Source organism: Phacochoerus africanus, chromosome 15, assembly GCF_016906955.1.
Source record: "Phacochoerus africanus isolate WHEZ1 chromosome 15, ROS_Pafr_v1, whole genome shotgun sequence".
Taxonomy (NCBI): Eukaryota; Metazoa; Chordata; class Mammalia; order Artiodactyla; family Suidae; genus Phacochoerus; species Phacochoerus africanus.
In genome coordinates, this window is record NC_062558.1 from 124,448,958 (window position 1) to 124,470,811 (window position 21,854).

Below are 21,854 nucleotides of genomic sequence, written 5' to 3' on the forward strand. Positions count from 1 at the left end.
TCACATACTTCTGGCCAGAACTCAGGCACATAGACACAGCGAGCTGCAAGAGAAACTGGAGATGCTGTTTCTATTCCTGGCATCTGTGCACTGAGCTAAAATTCTATTCCTGGGGAAGAAGAGAGGGGGTAACAGGGGCCAACTTATTTTCTAACTGAAGGACATTTTACAGACAGGAAAAGATCAAGAGCAAAGGCTCTGAGGAGGGAGAGACCTTGTTTAAAGAAGAGAAAGAAGGCCAGCGTCACTCAGCGATGGTTAAAGAGGATGTGGGTTCAGGGATGCAGACGGGGACAAGGCCACGTGAGGATTTTTAAACCACGGTAAGGAATTTCATTTTTATTCTAATTGCAGTTGGAACCCACGGGAGAGTTTTCAGCCGGGAACTGATTTAGCCATTCTCTCTCCCATCTTCCCCCTTTCCCATTCCTTAATAGCATGAAATCACTGATTTTGATTACATCATTAATCGCTGTTTACGTCATCATGAGTCTGTAAATACTGTTCTCTGCAGGCAGAACCAATTAGTCTACCTGCGGTTCCATTTTCTTTCCTGTATAGCTTTTCATTTGCCTCATGTCAGTAACATCATCTGTTTTTACTTACACAATTTTACCTAAATGCAAAGAAATACACAGCTTCAATTCATTCCAAAGGCTCTATCATCCCCTCTATCATCTATTCTGTCCAGTTTACTTTTTTATGTCTTCCAGAAATCTCTCACCTCTCGATGGGATTATTCTTGTGAATCCTCATCTTTAGGATGATTGCTTCAACTGCTTCCTAAATCATTTCTCTGATTCCAGGCTTGCCTTTCCAAACCATTTCTACAATTCAGGGAGAGAAAGCTGGTTAACACCAATCTTATCACACCATCTCTGCTCAACACACTTCAGAGACTCCTCACTGCCTCTGCCCACACCATCCTATTTCCCCCATAACGTATTATGACTTCCCATTTACTTTGTATGTTTTGTGAGCCTCGCAAGGGCAGGTATCTCAGTGTTTTTGATTGTTTTTAAATGGTTCAGTTCATTGACTCTACTCCTTTCGTGGACACCTACATGTTTCCTGGTGATATGGGTGCTACCCACCTCCCCCCACCTCTCACCCCACAGCATGAGAGCCCTCGAAGTGGGATCTCAGTTTCCAGACCACAGATTGAACCAGGGCCTCAGCAGTGAAAGCATTTTGCTTGTTTGTTTGTTTTGTCTTTGCGGGGGGGGGGGGTGCACTTTGGAGGTTCCCAGGCAAGGGGTGGAATCGGAGCTGTAGCTGCCAGCCTACCTACAGCCAGGGCAAAGCCAGATCTGAGCCATGTCTGCAACCTACACCACAGCTCAAAGAAATAAACGCTGGATCCTTAACCTACTGAGCCAGGCCAGGGATCGAACCTGCATCCTCATGGACACTAGTCACATGTGTTTCTACTGAGCCACAGTGGGAACTCCAGGCAGTGAAAGTGTTAAATCCTAACCCCTAGACCACCAGGAAACTCTCCTACCCACCTCTTCCTTGAGTGGAAATTTTATTCCCAATCATCTTTGATTCTTTTTTTCAGATGTAATTACCACTTGGAGCTTTTACCTTTTGTGAGTATCCCAGATGTAGTCATGTTTAAAAGCCACTTTAAATGTCACTTGGTCCCTGAAAACCTCCCTAAGGAATCCAAGCTCCTTCCTCTGCCTAGCGAAGTGTCTTACACACAATTAGCGCATCTGGTAAATGTGTCCTCTTTTTTGTTTCTTTTGGCCCCGCCTACACCATGTGGCAGTTCCTGGGCCGGGGATGGAACCTGTGCCACAGTAGTAACCAAAGCCATGGCAAGTGATAACACCAGATCCTTACCCCACTGAGCCACTAAGAAACTCCCCAGGAAATGTCTCCTCAATGAATAAACTAAGTCATCCAATGAGGATTCAAATAAACTTTTTCATGCCACGTGTTAAACAATTTTCAAGCTTCTACCATCAATATTGAGCATCTGGAAACACTAGCATTGTTAAGATCAAGCACCACTTCTAGCCTAGACACAGACATGTAGCAAATGGATAGTTAACATTTTCCTCAATTGTTTATTTGGCACAGCAAGGGTAATGTACCCAAATCCATCTGTTTTCTCTGGGGATTTCAAATGGTGACAAAAAGAACTTCAGGCTGACCTTCTCATGACTCCTGACTTATCTTTCCTGTTCTTTGTCAGAAACTTGTTAAAAATTTTAATACCTATGAATAAATTACTAGGACACAACCTGGAATAAGTGAAGAGTTTTTATATAAAAGTCAACAGCTTTGAAACAAAAAGATAAGTTTCTTGGCGGATGGTCTATTCTCAGGACATGTGAATAGCTCAGCTGTTTAAAACACTACGCTTTTAGTATACTTGAAAAAACTCTGGATGTTAACCAGGAGTTATATAATTATAGGATTAAAGACTAAACAAGACCCAAATAAATAATTTATTTCATTATCTAGCCTTCACAAAAGATCTTAAATAGCATGCTGCGATTTTAAACTTTAAAAACTGGAAAAAGATTTCCGCTTACACAGTCACATCAACATTGTTTATAAATTGCATTGCTTATTCAAGGTCAGCTGCTGTTATCACCATGATATTTTAAATCTTCCTATCTTAAGTCTTCCTTTCCAGCTTATAATTGCGAAGATCATTTTACTTCCTTTCTGCAAGTTCAGGCAGTAAGTCTTTGTTACCTGATTGTATATAACCACTTCGTGACACCTGGAATGCTGTTACACATTTTAAATTTATCTTGTTATTAATTCAGATATTTCTCATTGGACCCAAATTATAGACCTGTCATTATTAAACATCATCATCTTCTAGCAAATCAATGCCAAAGTCTATAAAACTGACTATTTTGTTTAGGCTTAAATAATACCTTTTAGAACCAACCATTTAATTGAGCTTTCTGTACAGTGTACTTTTCAAGACAGAGTTACTTCAAAGATGATCAACACCATAAATCATTAGGGGAATGCCAATAAAAACTAGGGCCAGATACCACTTCATACCCACCAAGATGCTGGAATCAAAAACAGAGACAATAACAAGAGTTGGTGAGGATGTGAAGACATCGGGACCCTCATACACTGTTGGTGGGAGTGGAAAATGGTGAAGCACTCTGGAAAACAATTTTGGAGTTCCTCAAAATGTTTAAACAGAGGTGCCACATGACCCAGCAATTCCACTTCTAGGTATATACCCAAGAGAAATGAGTATGTATGTTCACACAAAAACTTGTACAAAATGTTAATGGCAGTATTATTCTTAATAGCCAAAATGTAGAAATAACCCACATATCCAGTAATAGATAAATGGATGAACAAAATGTGGTCTTTTCAAACAATGGAATATTATTTGGCTGTGAAAAGGGCGTGCCAATACATGCTACAACATGGATGAAGCTTCAAGGTTCATTAAGCCAAAAAAGTCAATTACAAAAGACCATGTATTATAGTCCATTTATATGAAATGTTCAAAATAGGTAAATCTATAGAGATAGAAGAATTAGATGTTGCCTAGGATGAAGGGGTGGGTTGGAAAGGCGTGGGGAGTAACTGCTAATAGGTATGGGATTTCTTTGGGGATGATAAAAATAATCTAAAATTGATTGTGGTGACAGTGGCACAACTCTGTAAATATACCAAAACCGACTGAATTGCATGCTTTAAATGGGTGCATGATAGGGTATGTGAATAAAATAAAACTCAATAAAAATATAAAAATAAGATAAAAATAAAATATAAAACACAATAAAACTTAAAAAATGAAACAAAAGTTTAGCACTCCTTCTGTGGATAAAAAACACCAAAAAATATTTTTTTTAGCAAAACAAGAGTATTTGGCCTTTATTCCCCTTCCAGACACTGTTGCTTTTAGTTCATTTACAATTTTATCTGCTTATCCCATGTGATATGTAATCAGAGCTCAGAGCCTCAGCAGGAAGTCCACAACAGTTGTTTCAAACAAACTTTAAAAAGCAGTTTAATAATGTTATCTAATAGTGTATTAAAGCTTTCCTTTGATGCCATTTTATGATCTTAAGCTCCTTGCTTTCCATTTTGAAATAGCAGAAGGGCTTATGCAGATAATGCAATGTGACTTTAGGAAACTTCTTTTCTCATTGAAAAAAAAAATCTATCATATTTAGGACAAAGCAAATGGTGTTCCTAGGTGTTTTAAAATCCCTCTGTAATCTACAATAGCTTTATAAGGATTTAAACCACAAAATGCAGTCCGAGACATAAGAGCAGCACTTATGTAAACCAAGTTAGATTTAAATTAAATGAGTTTCGGGAGTTTCTGTTGTAGCACAATGGAAATGAATCTGACCAGTATCCATGAGGATGTGGGTTCGATCCTTAGCCTCACTCAGTGGGTTGAGGATCCAGTGTTGCAGTGAGCTGTTGGGTAGGTAGCAGATACAACTGTGGCTGTGCTGTAGGCCGGTAGCTGTAGCTCTGATTCAACCCCTAGCCTGGGAACTTTCATATGCTGCAAGTGGTGCCCTAATAAGAAAACAAACAAATATAAATAATTTAAATAAATTAAATGAGATTCTTAAAGCCGGTTCAAGTGATTGCTCACGAACTGTTTACATACTGTTTTGTTTCCTTTTTTTTTTTTTTTTTGGTCTTTTTAGGGCTGCACCTGCTACATATGGAGGTCCCCAGGCTAGGGGTCCCAATCAGAGATACAGCTGCCGTCCTACGCCACAGCCACAGCAACGCCAGACCTCAGCCACATCTACAACCTACACTGGAGCTCACAGCAATGCCGGATCCTCAACCCACTGAATGAGGCCAGGGATTGAACCTGCAACCTCATGGTTCTCGGCTGGATTCATTTCCGCTGTGCCACAATGGAAACTCCCTGTTTTATTTCCAAATTAGTTTCACATGTATCCTATTTCATCAACTAGCTCCTATAACTCAAACCTACCCCAATCTCTTCTTTCTCAAGATATAAAAACCACGCAAATTTCTCTCAACTGTTTTACCTATGTTAGCTTTTATCCAGCCCCCATGGAAATGCTAAACTCCTCAAAGGCAAGGATCTTGTCTTGAATGTCAACACCTCAGATACCCCCTAATTATAATGTTTCTCAAGATTCAAGGCTTAGCGCTGGTCTCCTGTCACGCTGTATATATTGTTCACATATGCATGTGTATGTGTGTGTATATCAGTATCTAGCTCACTTTTACTTCATCTCCAACACATAAGCATATGCTGACTGCCCCCCGGTCTTGAAGAGTTCTCAATTCTCTTGGGAATAACTTCCAAACTCCTGAGTATGGCTAGCAGAGCTCTCAGCCATTCTGACACCTGTCCTTTCTAGCCTGACCTTCACACGCAACACACCTATTGCTGCAAGCTCCTCTTCCACACTTTATACTGTCCCACCTCCAGGACTCTGCTGTCTCTTAGATGTCTCTCCAGTCTAAGAAAAGTCTGTTAATCTTTTAAGGACTGTGCACAAAAGTCATCTTTCTCTATGGACTCTTCCTTATCAGAATTAATTTCTCCCTAAATGTCCCCATGGCACTTTAGCTTTAAACCACTCATCACAGCTGGACTTACACAGCGCCTGAGGACATGTCTTTTTCTCCTAAAATGAATTCTCTGATGTTTGAGACTGTGTATGCATGAATCCCCAAACAAAGAAGACGTTGGCATCCCTTCACCCCATACAGAGTAACCAGTCAATACATCCCTGTTAGGCTGAATTATTCTTATCTTGATTTTCCAAGATACTTCGGGGGGGGGGGGCACATAGCAGTTAATCAACTAATAATGTTGATGGATAGACTGTAAGTCCCAGGAGGGAGGAATCAAATGCTCAATGACTAACTTTGTGACAAACTAAAGTGGAGAGTTTGATTAAAAAAAAGGTTAATTCTCTAAATTATTCCTACACTGAAGTAAGACATTTTAACATATGAAAACAATCAACTGAATTGTTTCAACATATTTTTATTTTTAGCAGTTCTTCTGGAATCGAACTATTTTCACCTAAGGAAAATGCATAAAAGCATTTTAGAAGTCAAGTTCTTAGAACATAGATGGATTTTTCACTGTTTATTCAAGATTCATTCAAGCATTTACCACCTGTTAGAACTGGCTCTGGACCAGACCAGACACTGACAAAGGTACTAGATCATAAAATGAGTCAGATATGGGCCCTGCCTTGGAAACGCTGACAATACCCTGGGGAAAGGATTTCAAGGGAATCTGGTTTGGGGGCTGGTCTCACTAGCTCTCAATCGATGAATCTGGAGATTATTGAAAATGTATTCCTCTAAATTCAGATTACAATATTTATGTTTCAGTGGATATTAAAAACAAAGCTTAACAATATTCTATTTAGAAAACCATTTTTGGATTCACCAAAACAGCCAAAAACCAGAATTAGATGCTAAGGATCAGGGCGTGGGACTGGGGTGGGGCAAAGAGAGATTTCCTCGTGTAGAGCTTGCATCACTCTCAGGGTCGGGCAAGTGCAGGGTTAGCCTTAAAAAAGGACTTTTTTTTCTTTTTTCTTTTTAGGGCCACACCTGCAGCATATGGAGGTCCACTACGGCTTGTGGCAACGCCAGATCCTTAGCCCATTAAGCGAGGTCAGGGATCGAACTCACATTCTCATGGATACGAGTTGGGGTCTTAACCTGCTGAACCACAATAGGAACTCCAAAAGGACTTTTTTTTTTTTTTTTTGTCTTTTTAAGGCCGCACCTCGGCACATGAAGGTTCCCAGGCTAGGGGTCTAATCGGACCTACAGCTGCCGACCTACACCACAGCCACAGCAATGTGGGATTTGAGCTGCATCTGCAACCTACAACAGAGCTCCTGGCAACACCAGATCCTTAACCCATTGGGCGAGGCCAAGGATTGAACCTACATCCTCATGGTTACTAGTCGGGTTTGTTAACCACTGAGCCATGATAGGAATTCCCAAAAGGGACTTTTAGATTTTGCATCCTAGGCATCTCTCACCCTAGTTCTTGCCCATCTGTGATTGTTTAAGAGAAGAATAATTTTGTGTTACACTTGGTGTTGTATGTGGCATACTCCATAACAAGCCTACAAAAATAGAACCGTGAAATCATAGGCAATTGAGTTCCCAAGCAAAGAGCGTATGTCTACTTTCTGGAGAAAGGGTAGATACTTAGGGAAAGATGAATTATAATTAGTGTATTAAAATTATTACCAAGTTAAAAGCTTCCAATGATTCAGACTTGAAATAGTTGTTATATCCAAACCATCCCACTATCATCTATAACCATTAACTTATGATTTTGCTGACTAAATACTTTTCTATTTGGAATTTTTCTAAAAGCATTAGCACATGAATGGAATGAATGAATAGTAGTAAAACAACCAAAAAAGTTACAAGGCAATAGTTTCAAGACAGATAATGTTGAGTATTAGGACTTGAAGTTCCCTAGTCTAGTTATGGGTGGTTACTCAGAACCACATAAAGAAATTCTGAATGCATTTCATTCACAAGAATGCAATGCCATAGTTGAAGAAAGCAAACATTTAGCTTTTCTGAAAACCAGTTTTACATTTAAGTACATTAATACAGAATAAATGACAACTTAGAAATAAAAGGCACTGACATCAAATGCCTATCAAATCAAAGTCATGAAAACTTGAAAACAGCCTGTCAAGTGTCGCTGCATCTGGTAATTCAATGTTCAATGTCAGAAAAGAGTGTGAAAGAACTTTCTGAAAAGTTCCAAATACATGTATGTATAATAAAGCATTTCCCCCTGTGCTGGCTTAATTCCACTTTTTCATCCCTACACATATTTCTTAGGATGCTCAAGAGTTGCCATCCAATTATTGGGTCAATGATAGATTTGCTCTTTTTTGTTTGTTTTCAGGACTGCGCCTGTGGCGTATGCAAGTTCCCAGGCTAGGGGTCAAATCGGAGGTACAGGTGCTGGCCTACACCACAGCCACAGCAGTGCAAGATCTGAGCTGCATCTGTAATCTACACTGCAGCCCATGGGCAACGCCGGATCCTTAACCCACTGAGCGAGGCCAGGGATTGAACCTGCATCCTCATGGATCCTAGTCAGGTTCGTTACCGCTAAGCTATGACGGAAATTCCCAGATTTCTTTCATTTTGCTTTATTTATTTTTTATTATTATTATTTTTTAAATGGCCTCGCCAGTGGCATATGGAGGGTCCTGGGCTGGGGACTGAATGCCAGCCACAGCTGTGACCTACACCACAGCTGTGGCAATGCTGGGTCCTTTATAACCCACTGCCATAGGCCAGAGATCCAACCCACACCTCCAAAGGGACTCGAGCTGCAGCAGTTGGAGTCTTATGAACCTTTTTTTTTTTCTCCCCTTTTTATGGCCACACCTGTAGCATATGGAAGTTCCAGGCTAGGGGTCAAATCAGAGCTGCAGCTGCAGGGGCAGGCCTATGTCACAGCCACAACACAGGATTTGAGCTGCATCTGTGACCTATGCCTCAGCTTCTGGCAACGCTGGATCCTTAACCTACTGAGTGAAGCCGGGGATGGAACCTACATCCTCAGCTAGACAGCGTCAGGTTCTTAACCCCCTGAGCCACGATGGGAACTCCCTACAGTTGGCTTCTTAACACCACAGCAGGTATGCCTAAAACTGAAATATTTTACTTGCCAAAGTGTTAGGTTATTGGAGCCAAGAATTTCATATACAGCGCTCAACAGAGCTTAGATAAGTTTTGTTGTGATTGTGACTTTATAAAACTATTTGGGATGGCCCCTAAATGAGATTTTGCCTATTTTGCAACAATAACAGCAACCCAAAATCATTTCAAGCTGCCATAAATGGTGCTATTTGTATTGAAAGATGTTTTTGTGTTCAAAAATAAAAAGGCTGAGGGTATTCTTAAATAACACGCCTAGGTTTCCAAAGAAAAACATTCAAAATCATGAAACATACTTTTATCAATGAAAAAAATGGCAATTCTTTTTTTTTTTTGTCTTTTTGGTTTTTTTGCCATTTTTTTAGGGCCGCTCCCATGGCATATGGAGGTTCCCAGGCTAGGGGTCCAATCGGAGCTGTAGCCACCGGCCTACACCAGAGCCACAGCAACACGGGATCCAAGCCGCATCTGCAACCTACACCACAGCTCATGGCAACGCCGGATCGTTAACCCACTGAGCAAGGCCAGGGACCGAACCCGCAACCTCATGGTTCCTAGTCGGATTCGTTAACCACTGAGCCACGATGGGAACTCCAAAAAATGACAATTCTAAGAAAAAACTATTAGTCAAATAATAAAAATCTCCTTTACATTAAAAATACTTATATTGCAGATTATATACGGTTTTACTAATTATAACTTGTAATTAATAACTTATAAGAAGTTTAAATCACCAAGCCCAAATAAGTCAAAATATTTTAAATATGTAATTGAGGCAACTGAAAACAGTTATGCTGGACTTATTGCTACTGTGCCCCAGAAGCTTTTCCTCCCCAAATGTGATCCCTATAACCTTTAAGAAAGTAAAGGTTTATTATAACCTATCTCTATAACTACGTAAAATCCAAGCTTATGAAAATAAAGTTTATGGAGAATATCATCCAACTGGTGACTGAAATTGTTACTGAACATAATTTTCCATTAAAAATTTTACGAAGAAATCCCTAAATTAATTTCACTGTTAGAGGCAATGCCATTTCCTTATACAAACCCCATAAAACATTTTTAGCATGCATTACTCCAAAGTTTCATTTTGGATCAGTTACTTAATCTCTGTTGGAGAGATCAAGATTCATTAATAAGTTATATAACCTCACTCTAAGCAAAACCATTGCAATCTAAACTTTTTATTATCGGATGTCCTGAGTAAACAGTCTAGATAAACATTACGCATACAAACTTTCCTCCATTCTTTATTGGGTAATCATCTAGGCTCTTTGAATCATCTCCTTCAGAGTCAAATGTTGAATTATTTTCACTGAAATTTTATAAAATTGCAGAAAAGTCAGTTATAAATTCTAAAAACAAAAGGACACTATAGCAAATTTAAAATTAACTTTTATTTAGTATATATATGTTTCATCTCATAAAAAATATGCTCCATATTAAATAATTTTAAAGATGCACACTTACTTACATATAATGCTTTCAATCTAGTTTATTCATTATCATGAATCCTTTGATACCTGCCCTTATTTCCCCTCCTAAGGCTGGATGCAGACTACAGCTGCCTCCATAGGGAAGGGCAAGAACCAAGAGTACCAGGGAGACCAGTCTCAATTACTGATGATGCTGACAGACACTCTGGACCATAAACATGTTATTCAAACATAAATGAGAAAATAAGCTGTATGAGTTTCATACAGGTATTTCATATCACTAAAGATTTAACTACTAAGTTAGACCTGAGTTACTTAACTACTGAGGTAACATCAATATCCAGCTTCCAATTGCCACTCTTTAAAATATTTCTCCATCATTCTCCTAGATTTCACAGTGCCAACGTTCACAGTAGGTATGATTAACCGCGGCTTCAGCCACTGAACGAAACGTTTCATCTCTGGGTAGCTGCTGTGTTCACTATAAGGGATCCCTGTGACACAAAAGATATTGCCTGTTAAAAATCAAATTAGTAAAAAAAAAAAAAATTACTAGCTCAAAATAAAACAAGAGAAAAGGAAAGCAGTCCAGAGATTTTTTTTTTTTTTTTTTTAACCAAAAACTCCTTGGTGCTTTTTCCTGGTAAGAAAATTTGCTAGTATTTCTACAAATAATAAAGATTAAAATACTAAAATGATACAAAAACTTTTGAACATTACAAAATTTATTACTTTTCTAGGTAGACAATAATATGTATTTCTATAGACTCTTATTGATAATTAAGTTTTTCTTTTTAAACAATTCTTCCCCTTTAAGCACTTTGCTCAGCTGTTGATTTCAGGAATATTCTGGAAGAAACACGAGTAAAATTTCAAGAGTAATAAGCAGGCAACTCTTGATTTCTGCCAAGTAGTTGATTCCAATCCCCAAGCTTTTGCACACATAAAAAGGAAAAAGCAATTAAGTACTAAAAATCCCTTTAGCTTTTTTTTACTGAAGATCAAGAATCACAGAGAAAGGGAGAAAGAGTCCTGTTTTGAGTAAACTAGGGTCCAAAAATGTTGCCAACAGCCATCATTATAAGAAGCCAGTTTCTAAGGACAATGGTAAACCTCTTCCGAGAGAGGAAACAATTAGAGTTGAGCCTGTAATTTTTTTTTTTTTGGTCTTTTTGCTATTTCTTTGGGCCGCTCCCTCGGCATATGGAGGTTCCCAGGCTAGGGGTCCAATCGGAGCTGTAGCCACCGGCCTACGCCAGAGCCACAGCAACGCGGGATCCGAGCTGCATCTGCAACCTACACCACAGCTCACGGCAACGCCAGATCGTTAACCCACTGAGCAAGGCCAGGGACCGAACCCGCAACCTCATGGTTCCTAGTCGGATTCGTTAACCACTGGGCCACTACGGGAACTCCGAGCCTGTAATTCTTGCTGTCATCTCATCTAATCCATGGTCTTCCTGCTCTCAGCAGCAGTTAAACTTCCAGGACACAATGGCACTACTCATCCTTCCTTTCAGGTAGTTCCACCATCTCCTGTACATACCACTGAGCACACAGATTAAAGGGTCTGCGTTAGTCGACATCCATGTGCTAGAGTCTCACTGCTTTATAAGAGTGTACAATGTACTAAAGATACAGGTTTGGAGTAGGTGGAGCAATCTGAAACTCTTAAAGATTCTCTGGGGCCTCTTTTTTCTTGGATCTTAATTTTACTACTTTTTAACAAAATGTAAAGTAATCACAAACATTGAGAGTAAAAAAAAACCTGAATAACTATACCATATATTGAAATGTTTCCTTTGGTCTGGGGAAGAACATCTGCTATGCTAGTTAACTTATTAGAATGCGTCCATCCTGTAGGTCGAAAAGCCAAAATCTGATTGTATTTCCCACCAAACTTCTTCAGATGATTCTGTAAACCCTGTTAAATAGAAACAGGATATTTATTTAATGGTCAGTGAAGGTGGGTTAGGTGGAGTAAAACAGAATGATTACAATGTTACATTGGCACAGTCATGGGAAGTTTTCACCTGGTGAGCATTAACCTGGCAAACCTAGCGACATGTTTCCAATAAAAAAAAAAATCTCTTCCCTTTTACTTACTAGTAACACTTTAATTTCTCTTTGGTATCAAATAATGACCTTTTATTAACTTGTATACATACCATTAAACAGTCATATTTGTTAACCAATTTCCGCCCTCCCCAAATTTTAAGTTATAGATTGACAGCTACGTTTTCATTACCATATTCCCTGGCCCTGAGAATTTTCAGCATGTGATATTTTTAAACACTCTTTCTTGAAAAGGTCTGGTCCCTTTATTTCCATAATATTCTGACTCCACCCACTCCTACTGTTCCCTCTATGTGGATAATTTGTTCAAATGAAACTAAGTTAGTACTGAAATAAGATTGTAAAATAAAAATAATAAAAATATTCTATACTCTCCTCAGGACAACGGTTTTCATTTTATGATTAACCAACATTCTTGTTAGCCTCCATGAAAACTGGATACCTCTCAAATTTAAAATGTTTGCAAAGCTGGCTTAAATACCAATGGACAATGACACTATGCCTAGATTATCTTTGAAATTTTTATGAATTACATACTCATGAAAATAGGCCATAAAAACTTTACTATAATCTCAAGAACAAAGAAGTAGCTAGTTATACTAGTGTGAATTTCCATACTCAAGGAATAGAACTAAAATACCAATTTTCTTTACACAATAAAAGTGTTATTATTTATAAGACAGATACCGTAATCAACACCTAACACTTTCTTTCAAAAAGCTCCATAATAGTTATCTCATAAGCATTAGAGCAAAATTAAAAACACATTTTTTGTGTGTGTAAAGTTATATCCCGAATGGCTTTTAGTACACAGGTTTGATATATTCCATGGCCCGGGATCAAAATATTAGTAAATGAAATGAATTTTAGTTAGTATCTGATTAAATGTGACAAACCCCCATAAATAACAGGAAGGTGGCATCATCTGTATCTTAATTTAACCTGGGAAATCATAATAGAACTTAAGATACACTGCCATTTCACTTAATCCTCACGAGTATATTTTTAATATAGATCAATGTTATAGGGGCTTAAAATGAATACAGAATAGACCTTAAAAGACCTGAAGAAAAGTTAAGAACCCCTCAGAATCCTCCACTCACTTCCCTACTCATCCTGGAAGAAATGGAAAACAACTTAAAAAAAAAAAAAAAAGGCTTGAAGGACTGAAGAGCTGCATACTTTTCTATTTTTGTTTCTTCCTTTATGACAGGTCTCTAGTTCCTAAACTCCTGGTGGGCATTTGAATCACCCTATACAGCTGCACACCCCCCAAAACTTAAAACACTTAAAATTCTACTTGCGAGATTATCTAGGGCAAAGTTTACTATGGGTGACTCCGCAGTAATTGAATTCCTCTAAGTTAAATGCAAGTAATATGGGACTCGAGTTTATAAACATCAGACTGCCTTTTCTAAATCAGCCTAAAAAGACATCTCTCTTGAATGCTTACCTTAAAATTAATTTGCATCATTGGGAGAAGGTGAACGAGTGAATTGCACATGTCTGTAGTGATGAAGGAATTAATTTCTGGTATATTGAGGCACCGTAATGTGTTATATTTTTCTTTGGACATGCCAACTTTTGAACCTAAAACATCAGCAATGGCTATAGGCAAAGGAAAAGTTTAAAAACAGTAAAATTAAATCTTAAAAAATTACAGCTTAACTTTAAAATATGAATTTACTAAATAAAAAAAAATTCAAAACATTCAGACTTTTGCCATAATATGCCAAAAAGGATGAATATTTTTGTTGACTAACTGTGGAATAAATTGTGAGAAAGCCGAGAATTTATTTGTAAAGACCAAGACTTTAAAAATTGCAAAAGATGTACGGAAAGGGGTGGAGGGAGTTACAAACCTAAATTTGGAGGAGTTAAAACCCTGGTTTTATCATTTCACACTTAATGTTTGACATTATTGGACCAGAGTTAAAAAGAAATGGAAAGTACTATGCAAAATAATACTATAGGGATAAACTAGAGCTACATGTCCAGAAATCATTTAGGAACAAAAATTAATACTGTTCTCTAAAATAGTTGACTGTTCTCATCATGGAATGTAGTGGAACAACTATGCAGCAGTCATCGCTCAAAGTTTACTAAGTAAGTTTTCTAGTAAACTTTGAATGATGACTTTTGCTCTACAAACATTTCGTAGATATAAAGGCTACCATAAACACACTTATCCAATGCTTCCATTAAGTGAAGCCTTTAAAAGTTTAAATGAATCAAACTCTATCAAGTTCTTCAACTTCAAAGGTAGTATTGAAGCATTTCAGGAAATAAATATCATGCACAAGAATAGAGCCTGAAAGGGTTTTATGAAAAAGAATTTGATCTTTATAATACGGTCATGTAAATCAGCTATAGCTACCACCCACCTAAGAAGACTTTCTCTTTTCCAATAGAGTAAGTGCCGCAGACAACAAGAGTACGTGGGTTTAGAGTTACAGCCTCAAAGGCGGTGTTGATGGCAAACTGGATAACCTCTTGCTGAGACGGAAAGGAGTATTCTGGGCTGCAGTATCTGCAAGATGGAAATATGGTACTTATTCAAAGAACAGTAAGAAAGCCACAGAATCACGCTGGATGCTATTTTAGAAAACAAGCTTTAGCGAAATTATACACAGCAGCAGTATGCTATATTAACACCACTGCAGTTATCTCGCCAGTGCCTCTGGTTAAAATATCTGTTACCAGTTATTGATTATTTATGATGGAATTATATATTTTCAGTATACCTTCTTCATTATATTTCTTTTATTACCCTCAAATAAACTGCATTTTCTCCTTCGGGAATATTTCTAGCTAGCTATTTTAGCTTTACTTTAATATCTTTTTTTTTTAAACCCAAATGTCTATCAAAGAAAATACTACTGGACAAAAGAATTATGATTTAGTGGAAAAAACCCCACATTTTTATGATAATGAAACTGGACAGGAATTTAATGAAGTAGCATTAAATCAAACAGTTGATATTCACATGGTTGTTATTTTCTCTTCGGAGAAATGGAATAAATACAGTATTACAGGAATACAGCAGATCCAGTTGGGTCTACCTCAATACAATAACAGCCAATAAAAAACTAACCCTACAACTACTAGTTATATATATTTGAGATGAAAACTAAGCACTTTTCCATTAAAAATGACATAGGCGTTCCTGTCGTGGCTCAGTGATTAACGAATCCAACTAGGAACCATGAGGTTGCGGGTTCGATCCCTGGCCTTGCTCAGTGGGTTAAGGATCCCACGTTGCTGTGGCTGTGGTGTAGGCCAGCAGCTACAGCTCCGATTCGACCCCTAGCCTGGGAACCTCCATATGCCACGGGAGTGGCTCTAGAAAAGGCAAAAAGACAAAAAAAAAGACATAAAGTACAAAGAAATATTTTTCCCAATTTTCAAAATTGTTTTTTGCTGGTTAGCCATAAGAACAGAAAAAATTTAGTCCTGTCTTATAAAAACTCACTGAGAAATTCAGAATTGTATATAGAATTAAATAGCCAAATAGTTTTTTTTTTTAATTTATTTTCTTCATTCACCTAGTATTTAGGTGAATGGAATAATGAGCTACACTATTAAAAACTGGATGTGGAAAGACCATCTCTTACTAAGATATGCCATCCAAACTCACTTCTTGAAACAGGCTGAAATAGTTAACAATTTTTGACGAATTGATGAGGTATTTTAATATAAAATAATAAGATAATGGCTTAATATTCAGACAGAACTCATTCTGGTTTTTTCTTCACAATCATACATAACAGTTACACAGCTACCTTGAAAGAATAACTTTAAAGGGTGTTTTTCTAAAGTTTGCTCCCAAATTTTTCCTCCTTGCTTCAGTAACAAGATTCTCACATCAACCAGATTTTCAAAGGGCTATTACAGAAAAAAATTAAGCCAGAGTCAGTTAAGACATGTAACCCCAAATTTGTCCTTAAGCAAATATCTATTTTTTCAGATAGCATGCCTCTGATAAATAGAGTTAAAGTGATAATTGACAATAAGCCATCACTTTGATCATCTAAGCAAATGCTCAAATTATTCATAATATACAGGACGAATGCTGCCAGTGGAAAAAAAGAAGCACACAAACAAAGCTTCTCTTACGTTGTATCTAGGTAAAGCGTGTGGACTTTCTGGCCAGCAAGAAGAGAACGTTCCATGGTGGGATCTGCTCTGAAGTCTCCGGTGTGTAATATGACGTGACCATTAGGAAGGTAAAAGAGGACCATGACAGCACCTGGACAGCTGAACATAAACATTTCAAAGGAATATTCTTAACACAGGCAAAGCATCTAAAGGAAGAGTACTTTGTTGTTATTATTATTATTATTATAAAAAATAAATAATAAAAAATAAAAAAAATAAAGGAAGAGTACTCACTTCAGTATCAGCAAATTAACATAATTTATTAGCTGACCACAATGACATAGGAAGTGGAGCATTTTAACTTAAGGAAATTTATGTCACACAAAAAAACTGGCACGCAGGGAAGGGTTAATTCAGCAGGTCAGGGGTGCTCAAGCTCCATACATCCCCAAGAAAGGCCTGTCTTTTGGACTAGTCCTTGGGAGATGAGTTCTGAGTCCTTGGAATACTCTGCTTGCTAAGAGTGTTTCATACGCCTGATACATTGGGTCACGTGTTACTACTTTTATCAGATAGTTTATGCTCATCGTGAGACCTACAGTGAATACGTGTTTTTGGTCTAGGCACTGGTGTCTGAGTGGGTGCTGCGTGGGTCAGCTGCATGGGTGCTTCAGGTGTACATGGTTGATCCTCAATGAAAACCCTGGATACCAAGGCTCAGTTGAGCATCCCTGGTTGGCCATATGTCCTGTGTGTTGTTACACACTGTTGCTGGGAGAATTAAGCACCTCTGCATCTCTCCACTAGAAGAGAATACCTGGAAACATGCTCCTGGTTTCTCCTGAATTCGCCCCTATTTGCCTTTTCCCATTGCTGATTCTAAGTTGTATCTGTCCACTGAGATAAGATGTAACCATACACTTAACAGCTTTTCTGTGTCCTGTAAGTCATTCTAGTGAACTATTGAGCCTCAAGGTGGTCCTGGGGACCCCTGACACATGGAGTTTGGAGATTAATGCCAAAATACAGAAAACTTTCCTTTTAAATTCTAAGAAAACACAGGGCATAATTACAATTGTAATTAAAAACTTTCCCTTACCTGCATGACCCCAAAATTCAGACCCAATGACTTCACTGGGGAGTTCTAACCAACACTTAGAGAAGAAATATTAACAATCACTACATGACACTTTTCAGAAACTAGAGGAGGGAATACTTCATGAGGCCACCATTACTCTGACACCAAAATAAAACAAAAGTATTAAAAAAAACCCCGCAGACCAATATACATTACAAAAAGACACAAAATTCCTTAACAAAATATTAGCATATCAAATCCAGCCATATATTTTTTTAAAAGGGTAATAATACATGAAGACCAAGTGGGGTTTATCTCAGTAACGCAAGGCTGGTTTAAGCCCATCTTTATCATTTATCACATTAACATTACAGAGGAGAAAAACTGTGTTATCACCTCAATAGATGCCAAGGAAACATCTGACAAAATTCAACAACCATTCATGATTACAAACTCCCAGCAGACTAAGAACAGAGGGGATTTTCCTCGACCTGATAAAAGGCATCTGTGAAAGACCTATTTTGAACATCATGCTTAGTGGAGAAAGACTAAAAACATTCCCCTTAAGATGAAGAACATGGCAATATGTTTACCCTCACCGCTCCTATTCAATATTGTACTGAAGGTCTGATCCAGTACAATAAACACAGAACAATCGCCATTCTAAATGGAGAGTAAGAAGGAAAATGACATTGTCTTTGGGGAAGGCACATGTAGAAAATTTTTAAGAATCTACAAAACAACAACTAATGAGCAAGTGTAGCAAGGTCTCAGTATACAAAGTCAACATACAAAATTGAATGGATAAAATAATTGTACTGTCTCCATACAATAGACACCACTCAGTAATAAACAGAAACACGCAACAGCATGGATGAACCTCAAAAACATGATGAGTGACAGAAGCCAGATAAAGAACAGTAGACACCATATGATTTCCCTTAGATGAATCCCCAGGAATGACAAATCCAATCAACAGCGATAGAAAACAAATCAATGGTTTCCTGGGTCAGAGTGGGGGTTGGGGATTAACTGGGAAGGACCACAAGGAAAGCTTTTGCAGTGCGGAAATTTTCCTATATTTTTATTGTGGCAGGAATTACATGGGTGAGTCCTTTTTTCAAATTTCAGCAAAGACTTAAATGGGTCCCTTTTATTTATGTAAATTATACCTCAATCAAGTTGACAAAAAAAGAAAAAAAGAAAATTTAGAACTTGAGCTGTCATAATTGGTGACTGAAAAAAGAAACAGCAGCAAAGTTAGCAGAGGAAAACTTAGAGGCAAACCGAAAAAGACAGTACTGGCCTGGATTTTAGGAGCCCTGCATTTAGTCAATATTAATTCTCTAGGCACCTATGATCTCTAAGGTACATAAGGTTAACATTCGCTGAAAAGCAGAAAGAAGCATAGCTGACAAGTACATTTTGGCAATGTGAACCCTGATAGCACTTTACATTAAAAAAAAAAAAAAAGAAGGAAAAGAAAAACAATTTCCAATAAAAATATCTTCCCAGTCTTTAGTATCAAAACCAATGGATTTCTTAAAGGGGGGGAAAAACCCTCTAGAATCTGAACGGAGTAGCAGCTGCTAGTTATATAAGTGATATTAAAGAGAATGGTAAAAAGTTATCTCTTAAAAAACAGCAGCAATCTTAAAATATTTTTAAAAAACAAGGTGGATTTACACGTCAAGCACAGTAATTTAAACTGCACAAAAAAAAAAATGGATGAGAGAACACTTAGAAAATCTGCCTGCATTTAATCTTTGATTCTGCAGTTGGGTACATTATTATTTTTTTTTTTTAAAGGAGAAACATTTTACCAAGTTCTAAGAAACATCAAGCATAATAGTTCTAATAAAAAATTTGTTAAATAACCATGCTAATGGTTATTTAACAAATTTTCCTTTGGAATATTTAAAAATAGGATATTGTTGGAGTTCCCATCATGGTTCAGTGGTAATGAACCCAACTAGGATCCATGAGGATGCGGGTTTGATCCCTGGCCTCGATCAGTGGGTTAAGGATCTGGCTTTGGTGTGAGCTGTGGTGTAGGTCACAGATGCGGTTTAGATCCTGAGTTGCTGTGGCTGTGGTGTAAGCCAGCAGCTGCAGCTTCGATTCGACCCCTAGCCTGGGAACCTTCCATGTGCCACAGATGCGGCCCTAAAAAAACAAACAAAAAATAGGGGGGCAACAAAAGGGTATTGTTACGGTAACTTTAATACTTACTGATTGGCATCTAGCAAAACTACCTTGACTCCATTCACCACACATTCAGTGTCTATTGGCAACGGATGGATATACTGTTCTTGCACGTGAAGTTTGCTCTTCAACAAATTGCCAGTTACCTGCAAAACGGGATGAGCTTATTGCTGATACATTAAAACTCTAAATTAGTCTTTTATTTCATATCTAGCTTAGAACCCAAGCATCTCAATAATAACCCTGTTCTCCCACTTATATTTATGTAAAGCTCTCCAGAATGCTAGAAAGAACTGCTAAAATGACTATGTCACAACTCTGCTTAGACATCGTCACTGACTCTCCCTCACCTGCAAAAAGTCCGCAGCATGATATACAAACCCTTCATGACCTGTGGGTTTATCTCCTGTTATTTCCTATCTTGTCTTCAGTGATTCTGAATTACCTAAAGGGCCTGGAATAGGCATGTTTCTATGGTGTCTGTGCCTTTTCACAAACTCTTCTCTCTACCTAGGAGGCTTGCGCCTCTCTTCTTTGCCTGGTTCCCTCATCAGACAGACCTGTGTTCAAATTCTGGCTCTGCCATTATTAGCTCTGCGACTGGGGGCATGCAACTTAACCTCTCCAAGCCTCAGCTGCTTCATTCATAAAAAGATGATAATTCAAGGAGTTCCTATTGTGGTGCAGCAGAAACGAATCCTGCTAGGAACCATGAGGTTGCGGGTTTGATCCCTGGCCTGGCTCAGCGGGTTAAGGATCCGGCATTGCTATGCCCTGTGGTGTAGGTTGCAGACATGGCTTGGATTCTGTGTTGCTGAGGCTGTGGTGGAAGCTGGAAGCTATAGCTCTGATTTGACCCCTAGCCTGGGAACCTCCAAACGACGCGAGTGTGGCCCTAAAAAGCAAAAGCAAAAAAAAAAAGATGATAGTTCAAGAGTGCTTGAGAATTAAAACAAATTCTAGTCAAAGCCTTGAGTAGCACGCATTAAAATTCTCACCTTTTAAAAATTAGTTCAATATATCTCACCAGGAAACTTTTTCTAATCTTAGCTTAGGACAGAGTAAAGCCCCCCATCTCCCTACTTCTAGGCATTCTGTTCACTTTTCTACTACTATACTGACCCCATTGCAGTACCATTTCTGAATGTGTCCCCCAAAGGCCGGAAACTCCTGGAAGTTATGTATTTTGCCTTTGGTATCTTTTTAGGCACTCAGTAAATTTTTACTGAATGAAACTTTGATGCTTCAGTAGAGCATGAAGTAGTTTATCTATTATTTCCACGTAATAAAGTATATTAAAAAAACCCTACTGTAACTGCTGACAATAACTCATTTAATTTTAGAAACTCAGGGTGGAATCTCTTTTCTCATATATCTTCTAGTAGAATGATAGCTATTTCAATTTTAATTTTTTTTTAACCTAGACTGCTTAGAAATCCACTGCACTCTACGAGTTCAGAATTTAGAATACTTAAAACTTACCTCACTACAATAAACAGGAAAGGTGAAGTTTTTAGACAATCCCGCGTAATGATCAGAATGGAAATGTGTGAGAAAATAGGCTGTGCAACCTTCAACCACTCCATACTGAAAAGCATCCACAGTAAAGCCAGTTCCTATGATAAAAATACCAACACAGCTGCTTGAGCAATAGCTAAGTAAAAGCCATCCAATTTGCTTATTTAGCAAACCCTTTAACATGCTTACATTTCCAACTTGACTTTACAATTTAATTTAAAAATCTACAGCATAGAAACTCAGCAAAAGGTGATACTAGAGATGAAAATGAGTCTTGTAAGTTTCTACTAAATATCTCAGGACAGTTTTTTTTTTTTTTTTAATGAATAAATATACCAAACCAAAAAAAAAAAAATCTAAATACTAAGCTACAAACCCCTGACTTCTTTGTTTTGCTGAATATTTTCAGGATACTTACTGAGCACGTAAAATCCTTTACTTTTGCAAAACAACAAAAAGAGAATGCTAAGTTTCTTCTAAAAAATGAATTCTTGTAGGTTAAGGATCCACTGCTGTGGCTCAGGTGGCTGCTATGGCGTAGGTTCAATCCCTGGCCCTGGAAGTTTCACATGCCACAGGTGTGGCCAAAACAAAAAAAAAATCTTTCTGAAACCAACACATTTTGGCAGTTCTACATGCTTTTCAAAAGAATTACTGGTTTCTTCAATAATAAAATTCATCTTACTACACATTTTTCTACTAATGCACCTATGAAGCCATGAAAAATTATAAGAATATCGTAAGGCTGAGAAAATAAATTATGATAT

The 21,854-nt window shown here is 37.9% G+C and overlaps 1 protein-coding gene and 1 long non-coding RNA gene across 4 annotated transcripts in view; one reads left to right on the forward strand and one right to left on the reverse strand.

The window, feature by feature from the left end:
• LOC125115542 (uncharacterized) lies at positions 1–16,376 on the forward strand. The gene is made up of 3 exons (XR_007132132.1): positions 1–323; positions 14,600–14,736; positions 16,316–16,376. It is a non-coding gene; the product is annotated as an uncharacterized LOC125115542 (long non-coding RNA).
• DCLRE1A (DNA cross-link repair 1A) overlaps positions 10,157–21,854 on the reverse strand; it is a 17,940-nt gene continuing 6,242 nt past the window's right edge. For all 3 annotated transcript variants that reach the window (XM_047759631.1, XM_047759633.1, XM_047759630.1), the window contains exons 4-10: positions 21,052–21,185; positions 19,597–19,715; positions 16,305–16,445; positions 14,573–14,718; positions 13,642–13,796; positions 11,895–12,036; positions 10,157–10,606 (exon numbers count right to left, since the gene is read on the reverse strand). In XM_047759631.1, the coding sequence (XP_047615587.1) occupies positions 10,446–10,606; positions 11,895–12,036; positions 13,642–13,796; positions 14,573–14,718; positions 16,305–16,445; positions 19,597–19,715; positions 21,052–21,185 (998 nt within the window). In that variant the 3' untranslated portion in view covers positions 10,157–10,445. The remainder of the gene's footprint in view (positions 10,607–11,894; positions 12,037–13,641; positions 13,797–14,572; positions 14,719–16,304; positions 16,446–19,596; positions 19,716–21,051; positions 21,186–21,854) is intronic.